The 12,005-nt window shown below is 51.3% G+C and overlaps 1 protein-coding gene across 6 annotated transcripts in view; it reads left to right on the top strand.

Annotated features, from left to right (window-relative positions):
* Positions 1 to 10,388, top strand: part of SH3GL3 (SH3 domain containing GRB2 like 3, endophilin A3) — a 137,308-nt gene extending 126,920 nt beyond the window's left edge. For 5 of the 6 annotated variants that reach the window (XM_043554625.1, XM_043554630.1, XM_043554629.1 and 2 more), the window contains one exon: positions 9,719 to 10,388. In XM_043554625.1, the coding sequence (XP_043410560.1) occupies positions 9,719 to 9,924 (206 nt within the window). In that variant the 3' untranslated portion in view covers positions 9,925 to 10,388. Of the gene's footprint in view, positions 1 to 1,469; positions 1,671 to 9,718 lie in introns of those variants that run through there. The other variant, XM_043554626.1, reaches the window with a different exon arrangement.
* Positions 10,389 to 12,005: the final 1,617 nt, after the last annotated feature.

The following is a 12,005-nucleotide window of genomic DNA, read 5'->3' as shown; positions in this document are numbered from 1 at the left end:
TCATAGACTTCAGTAGATTTGTCTTAGCTAGCTGGGCATCTGTCACAGAACACCACAGACCAGGGACTCAACCAACACACTTATTTCCCACAGCACTGGAGGCTTGAGGTCCAAGGTCAAGGTGACAGCAGATTCCGTGGCCGGTGAGGGTCCGCTGCCTGGTTTGCAGACGGCTGTCTTCTTGTTGTGTCCCGACATGGTGGCTCGGTCCCATTCCTGCGGGTCCACCGTCGTGACCTAATCACCTCCCCAGAGTCCCACCTCCACTTACCACCGCACTGGGCACTAGGCTTCAGCGTATGCATTTGTTGGACATTCAGTCCGTAGCATTAACCACAGATTAAATTGAAAATCAGGGCCCAGAGGTGACCTAATCCAGAGCTAGAAACCAGGGATCTGAAGTCCCTGTCTAATTTATTACCAGCGGACAAAAATAGGATTTTATTTTATTTATTTATATTTTTAATGTTTATCTTATCTTTTGAGGGAGAGAGAGAGACAGAGTGTGAGTGGGTGGGGGGCAGAGAGAGAGAGACACAGAATCCGAAGCAGGCTCCAGGCTCCGAGCCGTCAGCACAGAGCCCGATGCAGGGCTCGAACCTACGAGCTGTAAGATCATGACCTAAGCCGAAGCCGGACATTCAGTCGACTGAGCCACCCAGGCGCCCCAAAAATAGTGTTTTAGAGATGCTAAACATAATAGGTTTTGTGGTATTTATCATAATTCTGCTGTGTCTGGGTCAGCTAAAGGGAAAGTGTTTAGCTTCCAAGGAATTTTTCTATAAGTGCTTGAGATTTTAGACTGATTAAAAGAAAAAGAAATTAAAACTTGCACCAAATATGCTCATTCTAATTCAAAAGAGGTGGCATCTCCTGGGTTGAGTGTGGTGTCTGGCCCGGAGTGCCTGAGAACGAGTCTGAACTGGAAATAAACTTGAAAGTTTGAAACCGGTTATGCGTCCCAGCCCGTCAAGAGCTGAGCTACCCCATCGTCCGATGGTGGGGCACAGCCACATCTCAGGGAGGTCCTGGTGTGCAGCTGAAACCCCCCAGAGGGGGTGAAGGGTCCCCCATTCCTGCTTGGGTTAACTCCGCCCATTGACAGGAAACTCCCTCTCTGCCCCTTAGCGGCCCCACCAGTAGTGTTGGTGATACGGAAACACCTCTGAGTTTCCAGACTTAAGACCAGGAAGGCGTCAGAAGCTGAGCCCACCCGGCTGCGATGGGTGTCCCCTGCAGTCCTCACTGTCAGATGGGCTCCGGAGCCACAGAAGTGCCCAGACCCTGGCTCTCACCCCGTGCCTCTGGGTCTCGGTTTCACGCTCAAAAGGATGGGAATTAGCACCCTGACCGCACAGGTTTAGTTGAAGCTTGTGTAAATCGAGGTGCTGGGCATGCGTAGGGCTGCAGAGTAAGAGCCCACGACCCAGTGGCTGTTGATGTCACCTAATGGTCCTCTGATTTCCTAGCCTACAGCAGACTGGAAGCAGCAGATTAGAGAGGCCAAGGGACAGCTTCGGGAAGGCCCACTCACGGCAGGACAGTGACGGGTCGCGGCCCGACCACAAGGGAGGCAAGAGAGAGACTAAAAAAAAAAGCAGGAACAAAACACTCCAAAGGCACAGAAGTCTGGGGCATTTACTAAAAGACAAAGAACGCTCCTCAGGTCAGTAGCTTCTGGTAGATCCATCGTTCGCCAGTAGGCGCTCACGTCGGCAGCTGGTGTGCGAATCACTTCTCTCTCCCTCCCCTTTCCCCTCCAAACTATAGGAGTTGGGGGGTGGGGTCGTAGCTTGCCTTGCAGTTAGTTGGGGTGCTCTGCGGGGGGGGGGGTTCCGGGTAACGGGAGCCCCAGAGTCGGGGCCAGCAGAGGAGAGAGCAGTGGGGGCCTCTGAGGGTCTGGAAACAACCCAGGTTTAAATGCGGCCCAAGATGGCGATGTTTTCGTGCCGCGGAGAGAAGGATGCCCCCCGCCCCGCTGACCGCTCGCTCCCCGTCCCCCTCCGCCGCCGGCAGCGGCAGGGGCAGAGACACGGTCCTTGAGGGCAGGCCGGCAGATCCTGGCACGTGAGCAGGCCCGGCTGCAGAATGCCAGGGACATCTGACGCCACGTCCACTCTGGTGGCTGATCTGCCACCTGCGGTGGATGCCAGCGTTTGTTTTGTTTTTTAACTGAAGCCTGAGCTGCTCACTTAGAAGCAGAGGCTCAGGCAGAGGCAAGCGGGACAGAGAGTAAGTACCCAAAGGCCATCCTTTGAGCATGACTGGCAAGGCGAGGTGGGACCTGGGTGGGCCTCGGAGGACCAGGGAGGGGTTTAGGGGGGACCGCTCCCCAGAGGGCATCCCGGGGCCTCGGAGCTCCCCCGAGCGCGCCAGGCCGAGGACACGTGGGCTCAGCGAGCCCAAAGGATGGACCCCGCCCTCCCCGCACCCCAGCTGGGGGTTGGCTCAGAAATTAGGTGGGGATGGACCCACCAGCTGATGACTTTCGGATCGAGGGTGGGCTCTGGACCCAGATGGAGGCGTGCCGTGTTGAACCTCTGTATGCCTTGGTTTCTCCATCCATCCCACTGGGGGAAGTAATGGAACCAAAGTGGGCCCACTGGTACCAGCGAGGCACTCGGGATATTGCCCTGGCCCGTGGTAAACACGTGTCACCCCTGTCGCCGACTGGGGCTGAGGACCAGGGAACCACCACTGGAGTAAGATGTGCTGGGCACCTCTGTGTGAGTCGCCCTCCGCGGCAGGGACTTGGGGGCACGAAGGGCTGGCTGGGGGAAGGGCACTCCCTGGAATTTTACCGTTGTTAAAATAATAAGGGGGGACCCAATATTGTTAGGAACTAGGCCAAATTATTGCCTAGAGGGAGGGAAACTTATTTTAGGGAGAACAGGAGCTCCCCACCTGTCGTGTGCTGCCGATAGGGTACTTACTGACCAGCCACCTTGAAGCTCTTGTGTTCCAGCCTCCTTTGTTTCTTTTTCGCCTAGTGGTGTGGATCAGGACGGGAATAATAAATATTTAACAGGGATACTCCCTTCTCTCTGTTAAAATAATCTTTGTTTCAGGGCTTTAACAAGGAAGACTGTGTTTTTCCCACCTCTGCTCTCGTGTTACGTTAAGCCAGGTCTCAGGAGTAAGAGAAAATAAACACAGGCCCCTGGGCCAGGGCGGGGGTGGGGGGAAGGCTGGGCGGTGGGGGGCTGGGGGGTCAGCTGCCTGCTGTGCAGCACACGCGTGCACATCGGCCGGCGAGGTACGCGAGAGCAGCTCCCCGAGGGTCCGGGGCCACTGCTGCGTGTGGGACAGCCGGCAGGTGGGCGTGGTCGAGGAGCACCAGTTGCCAGACTCCAGGGGACAAAAGGCACACGTCGTCCCCCGAGGATGGGACGCTGGGTACGACCCATCTTTTCTCACGCGAAGGTTTCAGCAAAGGTGCCGGCGTCTGACTGTGGGAAGTTGGGCATTCGGGCACCTTGCGGACGTTTGTGGCTGGTCCCGTTTGGGAGACCCCACTGAGGAAACGTGGTCTGTTCTGCCCGGGCCTTTGGGCTCCAGCCCTGGTGATTCTGACTCCTCTTTTGTGGAGAGGGAAAATTCATACATTATCACTTAGGTGGGCAGAAACTTTTATTTGTCTTTAAGTGAACTGAACTTGCCTCCATTTAGACCAGTGGCGGAAACAAGTTAATCTTTTTTCCATTTCTACTGTTGGCCAAAAAAAAAAAAAAAAAAATTAATCTTTTTTCCATCTCTTCTAATGGTGGAAAAAAACATAATCTTGCCATTTCAAGGTAACTCGGTCTCTTTCAATAGAAAGTAGACTATCCACTTATTACTTGGTCAATTTAGGACTTAAATTCACTTTAAGTCCCTGTCAGGGCTCTTGGTTTTCCTCACCGGCCCTCTTCTCCCCACGTCTCGACCCCAAGATGTGGCCCGGATGCCAGGGGAAGGTCACTGGACATCGTGGTGGCCGGCGAGGAGCTTGTCTGGGCCTGACCTGCTCGCACTGTTGAGATGACTTATCACTACAGGCCCGGGCCTGGCTCTGTGGTCCAAGCCTCCGGCTCTGCTTTGTGGGGTCTCTGCATCCTGTGTGCCCACCCCCAGGCCGCGCCCGGTCCAGCTGCCCCCCCCCAGCACCTCCTTGCTTCCGGGGGGACTTGAGATTCGTCCGCGGGTCACAGGGAGCCAGAGGTGGCTTAATTACACCACCCCACCGTTACCACTGTTTGGCCCCCCACCCCCTGTGGGGCTAGAACACTTGGGGGGGGGGTGCCCACCTTCTCCCAGAATTCCAGTGGGCAGTGGGGCCCAAGACCACCACCCCCTGCCCTGGATGGAATCTGGGGAGCATTTCAGCCTTCTTGCCCAGCCTCTTCTCTCTCCGGCCTCTAGAAAGAGCTTGTGTATCCCCTCTGGGTGGCAGGGAACAGCCCTTCCCTCTTCGCGGCTTGTAATAGGATCTCCTTGCTCTGAGTTCTTCACATCCTGGTTCCTTGGACCCCAGGAGTCAGCCTATCTGGCTGTCGGTCTCTCTCTCTGCCTCTTAAATCTCAGAAAAGCCTACCTGGCGCCGGCATGAAAGCCGTTGCCCGCTGTTCCATAGCTGAAGTGGCATTATTTTGCAACTTAGAACTTGCCACATCGGCTGCACTGTCCACGTGCGGGCTCTCCCCTTTCCATCAAGTTAGGGAGGCCACCGCCCCTTGGATTAAGGGCCCCAGACCGCGGACGCGAGCCAGCATGACAAGTGCGTGGGATGATCCTCCAGAATATCGTCTGCTGCTCATGTCAATCAGGACGGCCAGCCCAGCTCTAGCCGGGAGGTGTGGATTTACCTGGTGCCCACACTGCCGGAAGTGTGTTCGGGGCCGGGGGCGGCGTGGAGCTGGCCGGAGAGAGCCAGGTGTTCAGGCCTCACCTGAGTCAGGGAACTGGTGTCCAGGGGTCTCTCCACTCAGTGGTCTCAGCAGAGACGCCCTGTTTGGGGCTCATCTGCTGATGGAGTGTGATAGGAGTGCTGGGCGCTCTCCAGCTCTTAGAAAATCTAAGTTGGGCAGCGTGGCAACGGCCCCTTGCCTAGAATAAATGAGGCGAGAAGTGAGTAATGTGTCTTTCCCCCGATGTGTTCGGTGTGTGTGCTGGGAGTGCACACGTCTACACATGCAGCTGGTGGTCGGGGTCAGCGCGTGCCTGCAGTTTAGCATTTATTTTAGTCATTGCAAGTAGCTTGCAGAGTGAATGGGAGGAAAAAATACATACACTTAGACCCGTGGTCAGGGTGGTAGCTCATAAAATGGCTTGGCCACCCTGAGTAGCGTCCTGGATCACGTAGGAGGTGACGTCAGTCGGGTAGGTCACAGGCTGGGGTCTGGAGCCCTGGCGTCTGGCCCTGGCGCTGCCATTAGCCCCGGGGCCAGCCTGTTGTTACCTCTTAGAGCCATCACTGTCTCTCCTTCACAAAGAGAAGGGCCCATGGGAGGACCACCAAAATACCTTTCTAGCGCTGACGTTTCGCGTTCAAGGAAGTGCTTCCCGAGCCTACCTTGTGGTTTGGCAGCTGCCTCCGGCTCCCTCTTTATCGCACTGGTAGAGTGCTGGAAATGCTAAGAGGACGGTAATCACCTCCATAGACCACATTAAAGCACGTATCCATTAATAAAGTTGACTGTGACTCAACGGCCCAAGTTGCCATAGATTTTCGGTGCCCCAGCTCACCAGCCAGGCTTTGCGTTTCCAGAGGAGAATGAAAGTTCTGCAGGCAAAACACTCCATTTCCCAGTGCTTTGAAGTAACTGCATGTTATCCTGTTCGAATTCAAGACGATGAGCCGGGCCTCCACATTGAAATCCTCCCACCGCCATCATCGTGACAAAAGTTGGGGTGGCATGGAGGTCTGTCGTGGAAGAAGCCATCAGAAAGCTAGAAACATCAAGCACATTCTAGAGACCGTAGTGCAGGTGCATCCAGATGCTAAAAGGCTGGTCTACGTGTAAGTCACCACATGGGAAGGAGCTTCCTATCTGGAGAGGGAGAAGAGGATCCTGTTCCCTACCATGACCACTTTCCCTTTCCCCACCGGCTGAAATGCCATGACACGCCCAAGCTCTGGTTGACAAAAGCAGAGGGAGAGGGGAGGGCCATTAGGCTGATGATTTGTAGCCTCCCTTGAACATTGGAATCCCTGAGAAATTTTAAGAAGCCCTGATGTCCAGGCCCCGCTGTCGGAGCTTCTGACTTAATCGGCCTAGGGTTCGGAGGGGCTGTGGGCATCCTAACGTGCCGCCGTATCGAGAGCCACGGTAACAGGAAGGCAGTGGGGTCCTGCTGAAGGAGGGCCGCGCCACCAGCCAGAGAAACGGGCAGCGCACGGTGAACTTGCTGCCTGGGACAGAGGGGCTGCTCATTTGGCCAGACACAGAAGCACCCAAATCTATATTCTCTTTATGTGGACATAAAAGATTCGGTGAGGAAGGAACACAGTCGAGGCAGAAGTTGCCTCGACTCTCAGTTGAAGTGAGAGAAAGGAAACTGTTTCCTGATTATGGAAAGAAGGAAATCAAAACAGAAAGCATGAAAGAGGATGGCAGAAGTGAGATGATCTCGGCAGATATTTCCGTCACGTGCAGGGGTTAAGCTCTTGTGAAAGGACACAGACTGTGGATCCGGTGTGGTCTTGTCCTGGGACACTGCCTCCCGCCTTTGCAGACCTCCCTCTGCTCCTGTGACAAAAGGAAGCCGGGAGGAGTCGGCTGTCGATGGTGTGGAGTCCTCCCTGGTCTCCTTCTGGATGGCCTGCTCTGCCTTCTGGCGGTGGTCTCTGTCCACGGGGTGGTTACCATGTACACGGGGCACGTGGTTTTCCCGGGGTGGGGCTCAGCTCCCTTCCAGCTCGTTCTTCACGGGGACAGTCACATCTGCTCTGCGTCCACCAGTGGTCCGTGAGCTTGACCCTCTGGTCAGGCGTCACCTCCCCTGGCCGGGGCAACCTCTCCGCTCCTGCTCACCCCCTTGGCTCAGCTCCTCCACAGGGAATCATGAGACTGGCTGAGGCCACGCGTCCCGTTAGAGGCTGTCGTGCCCTGGAGTGGGGCCACACACCTCCTTTGTGGACACTCTTATGTTACTGTCACAAACTATCCAAGAAAGCATTCTATGTTCAGAAACCCATTAGCCTAGATCACTGGGGGCAAACGTTTTCAAACATTCAAGACTGAACATTTTGGAGAATAGGAAACAAGTTTCTGGCATGTTCTGATACCAAAACCTGACCAGAATGGAAAAGGAGAGTAATTTCGCTTTTGAATAGAGATGCGAAAATCTTAGATAGTTAACAAACCCGGTCTCTCTGTCGGATGGAAGTTTAACACACGTGTAAGTGGTTCTTTCAGGGAACACAGATCATCGCTCATTAGAAAACCTCCTAAAACTAGTCTTAATACTTAAAAAAATATGATCCAGTTGCAATAAAAATGCAGTTCTTAAAAAGTAATCTCTCTGCCCAGCATGGGGCCTGACTCATGACCCTGAGATCGAGAGCCACATGCCGTACCGACTGAGCCAGCCAGGTGCCCCCAAAGTGGGATTTTTATTGGGGGGACAACACTCAATACATTGATACTTAAGTTTGCCTGGTTGAATGATTTCATGAGAATAGGAGATTTTGAAAGATTAGAAAGCGATGAGGAATTTACCTAATTAGTAATTAACATTTACTTGAAAGCCACAACATTTAAAATGATGCGTCGTTGCAGGTGCCTAAATCGATCAATGGGAAAAAAAAAAGAAAATCCTGAAATACATCCAAGTGCACGTGATAATTAAATATATGGTAAAGGTAAAAGTAATGTTTGAAGTCAGTAGAGGACGAAAGGATCATTTAATAAATTGTGTTGAGATAACCCTTGAGCATTGTTAAAAGTAAGTAACACCTCTACTAGCCAAAGTTCAATGGAGTTAAGAGTAAACATTTTCACGTGAAAAAGTTAAATCATTGCTGGGATTAATTTAGTTGAATATGTACATACGAACGTGGAGGAGGAACCTGGGATGCAAAGGTTGATGAACTTGACCTGTATGTATGCCAAAACCAAACAGACCCCCTTCCCTGCCCCACCCTCAGGACACATTCCAGAACATATTGAAGAAAGCATGATACACTGGGAATAATGCTCACAGCAAAATGACAAAGTATAGTAGTTAGTATAGTATAGTATAAAAGGGGGCTCCTAAAACTTTTAAGACCAAAAAACAATAGACAAATAAATTGGAGAAAGGGGGAAAGAGGAAGGAAGGAGGGAGGGAAGGAAGGACCTTAACTATCCAGCAATAGGTTAGTTAAAGAAGTCATGTCATTGGGGCACCTGGGTGGTTGGTTAAGCCAGTGGGTTGAGCGTCCAACTTCGGCTCAGGTCATGATCTCCTGGTTCGTGGGTTTGAGCCCCGAGTTGGGCTCTGTGCTAACAGCTCAGAGCCTGGAACCTGCTTCAGATTCTGTGTCTCCTTCTCTCTCTCCCCCTCCCCCATTCACGCTCTGTCTCTCTGCCTTTCAAAAATGAATAAATGCTAAAAAAATTTAAAAAAAAACAAAAAAAAATCGGGACACCTGGGTGGCTCAGTCGGTTGAGCATCCCAACTTCGGCTCATGTCGTCATCTCATGGTTCGTGGGTTCGAGCCCCGTGTCGGGCTCTGTGCTGACAGCTCAGAGCCTGGAGCCTGCTTGGGATTCTGTGTCTCCCTCTCTCTCTGCCCCTCCCCAGCTCACATTCTTTCTCTCTTTCTCTCAAAAATAAACATTAAAAAAAATCATGTCATACTGATATAGTTGACAACTGCTCAGCAATTAAAAGTAATCTGGAGAAAAAGTCACAATAATATGTATAGGAATGTTCTTTCATGAACATATTTATGTAAATACATATGCAAATATATTCATAAACACATCTGGAAGCTTCTCCACCAAAATGTTAAATCTCACATTGGTTATTTCTGGGTTAGTGGGTTACAGCTGACTTTCCTCGATTTTGCATATTCTTCTCCCTCCCTCCTTCCTTTTCTTCTTCCTTTCTTACCATTGCCATGTTTTAGTTTAGAAATTAAAAAATAACTATTTGAAAACCGTTATTCCGAGAACTTCCTATAATCAGCCCAGCACATCAGGCTGGTCTGTGAATAGTCTGTTATCTCCAGCATCACATCCTGCGTCATTCCGTGTCCCGGTCACCAGCTCCAAGAAGATGTCCTGACCACACAGGCCTTTTCTGCTTCTTCCTTCTCTGAGCTTCTGAGCTATAAGTGACTCACCACCTCATCTTTGTCCTTCAAATGTTGCACGTGTATTGTCCGATCTTCACAAAGAAACCATAAGCTCCCTGAGGGCAGGGGTTGGGCCTTGTAGTTCTGTGTCTCCCTCGGGCTCCAGGCAGAACCAAGGAGCTGCTTCAGGAAGGTAGGCCGGGCCTGACTCCTCTGGATGGGGGTACCCAGGGGAGAAGCCGTGGGCCCAGGAGGTCTGCGAGGGCGTCATCTAGTGAGGGGCAGCCGGGACAGACCCCAAGAGCGCAGCATCGGTGGGCCGGGCTGAGCCAGCCTTTTGGGGAAGAAGGCAGATGACCTGGTGTTCATGACCCCTCCAGCTCTCCACCTTCCCCCTTCTCCAAAGATCATGTGTCCCATTAACCTGTACTTTTTGTCTCCGTATGACGTGGACAGGTTCTAACGTTCCCATGGACCAGCCCTGCTGTCGTGGTCTCTATGATTTTGAGCCAGAGAACCAAGGAGAACTAGGATTTAAAGAAGGAGACATCATTACGTTAACCAATCAGATAGATGAAAACTGGTATGAGGGAATGCTCCACGGGGAATCTGGATTCTTCCCCATTAATTATGTTGAAGTGATCGTGCCTTTACCTCAGTAAATGTGTAACTCAAACTTTGGACCTTCTTTCATAACTGAAATGAATTCACTCACACCAGTGTTCTCTCCGTGTGGCGTTCTGTGACATCCTTGCTCTTTGACCCACTTAATGACTTTTGTATGTGTGTTCTCTTTATAATGTATTTTGTATCAATTTAATTTGTATAAATGATTTTCTTGTCTTAGCTACATGACAATATACTTTCCTTTTTCGCTTCGTGTTCTAAAAGTCTTCGGTTGAATAAATGTCCGTGCTTCTCGTTGCTAAGAATAAACCACACCCATTGCAGTTATGTTAATGAATTGCCTATATTCCTCAGCTGCAACGGAATGCAAAATTTGAAACTTAAGAAATGCTAAATATTTTGTTTCCTGACGTTACTGATGTCATCTGGTCTTTCCTTTCCTCCTGTTTTAGCTGACCTGTGAATAGCCCAATAAATATGACGCACCGTGTTGGCAAAAGGCCGTGGTTATTCTTAATGTTGAATTGGCTTTCAAGCGTGGCGGTCCAGCTGTAAACGCCCCCTGTGCCCCGTGGCTGACCGGGGGGCGCAGTGTGGATGCGTGCATGCTTCTTCCAGACTAAGTCCGCAGGTCTGAGAGGGGGCTTTCACTGTCCCCCTGATTCAAACACAGCACACCCTCCTTCCAGTTCAGGGATACGAGACTTTTCCATGCACTGTCAAGTTTATTTATAATAGAACCTAACACAAGCTTCTGCGGCTGCCAAATATCGGGTGGGTTTTTCAAGCAGGTCCCGTTGGAATGCTCCGGAAGGAGCAGAATGGGGAGTTGGGTTGAGTGCCAGTAACAAGATTGCGTAGTTTCAGAGAACCAGCCCCTGGCCTCACCCAGGGTATGCACTCGTCACGTACTTTGATCCAGGGGCGGCCACAGCTGTCCTGGGGGGGGGGGGGACAGGTATCCTTTCTCCTGCAGAGAAGGCGGCTCATTGGATGGCTTGCCCAGGATCAAACAACAGTGGTGTGAGAGGCAGAGTTTGAACTCAGATTATTCACTGAACCCCACGACTCACTGAAGTGCTCACCCAAGCCTTTTGCAGAGGCCAGGTTGGTCTAAGGTGACCAAAAGCAGATTTCTCAGTCTTCTTTTTTTTTTTTTTTTTTTTTTATTATTTTTATTTATTTTTTTATTTTTTATTTTTTATTTTTTTATTTTTTTATTTTTGGGACAGAGAGAGACAGAGCATGAACGGGGGAGGGGCAGAGAGAGAGGGAGACACAGAATCGGAAACTGGCTCCAGGCTGTGAGCCATCAGCCCAGAGCCCGACGCGGGGCTCGAACTCCCGGACCGCGAGGTCGTGACCTGGCTGAAGTCGGACGCTCAACCGACTGCGCCACCCAGGCGCCCCAGATTTCTCAGTCTTCTGAGTCCGTGGTACATCAGAAAATTCCCAACATCCAGGATACTTTTCCTCCTTTCTTTTCCTACCAGCCCCTCTCCCCCACACCTTCTCGAAAACAGTTGTATCTATAGTGTCTGTAATAAAGTAATGGTAACGGCTTTTATTGAGTGCTTACTATGGGCCAGGTGCTACTCTAAGCATCTAAATGAATGAAGTCACTTAATTTTCATAACAGTCCATTTTGCAGATAAAAGTCTGTCCATAGTCACACGGTCTTTATGAAATGCCACAGCTGGGCTCCTAACCTAGGGAGTCTCCTTGCCTCTCCTGTGCTCCTCACCCCTGCCCACACCGCCTCTCCGACTGTGCGTTTTCCCACATACACTCACAAAGGAGCTTTTTGTACCCCATCAACTTTTCTTTTCCAGCTGCCATATTTGAAATGTATCACACAGAAGGAGAAGTCCAGAGTCATTCTCAATGCCTGTACTGTGCTTTGGCCTCTTGTTTGGGAAATAGGAATTGCAGCTACCCGAGAGCTGTAGACTGGGGGGCTCTTGTGAGGCTCCAGTAAATGGCTCTCCTCTTCCCCTTCTGAGTTCTGCAGAAGCTGGGGCGTTAGTCAAGGGGGAAAGCAGAGGAGAACCAGTATGTAATTTGCATTGTAAAGGCCGTGTCAGAAGATGTAGCTGAGGATGAGAGCAAAGCATCT

Source organism: Prionailurus bengalensis, chromosome B3, assembly GCF_016509475.1.
Source record: "Prionailurus bengalensis isolate Pbe53 chromosome B3, Fcat_Pben_1.1_paternal_pri, whole genome shotgun sequence".
Lineage (NCBI taxonomy): Eukaryota > Metazoa > Chordata > Mammalia > Carnivora > Felidae > Prionailurus > Prionailurus bengalensis.
This window is presented reverse-complemented; position numbering and strand designations above follow the sequence as displayed.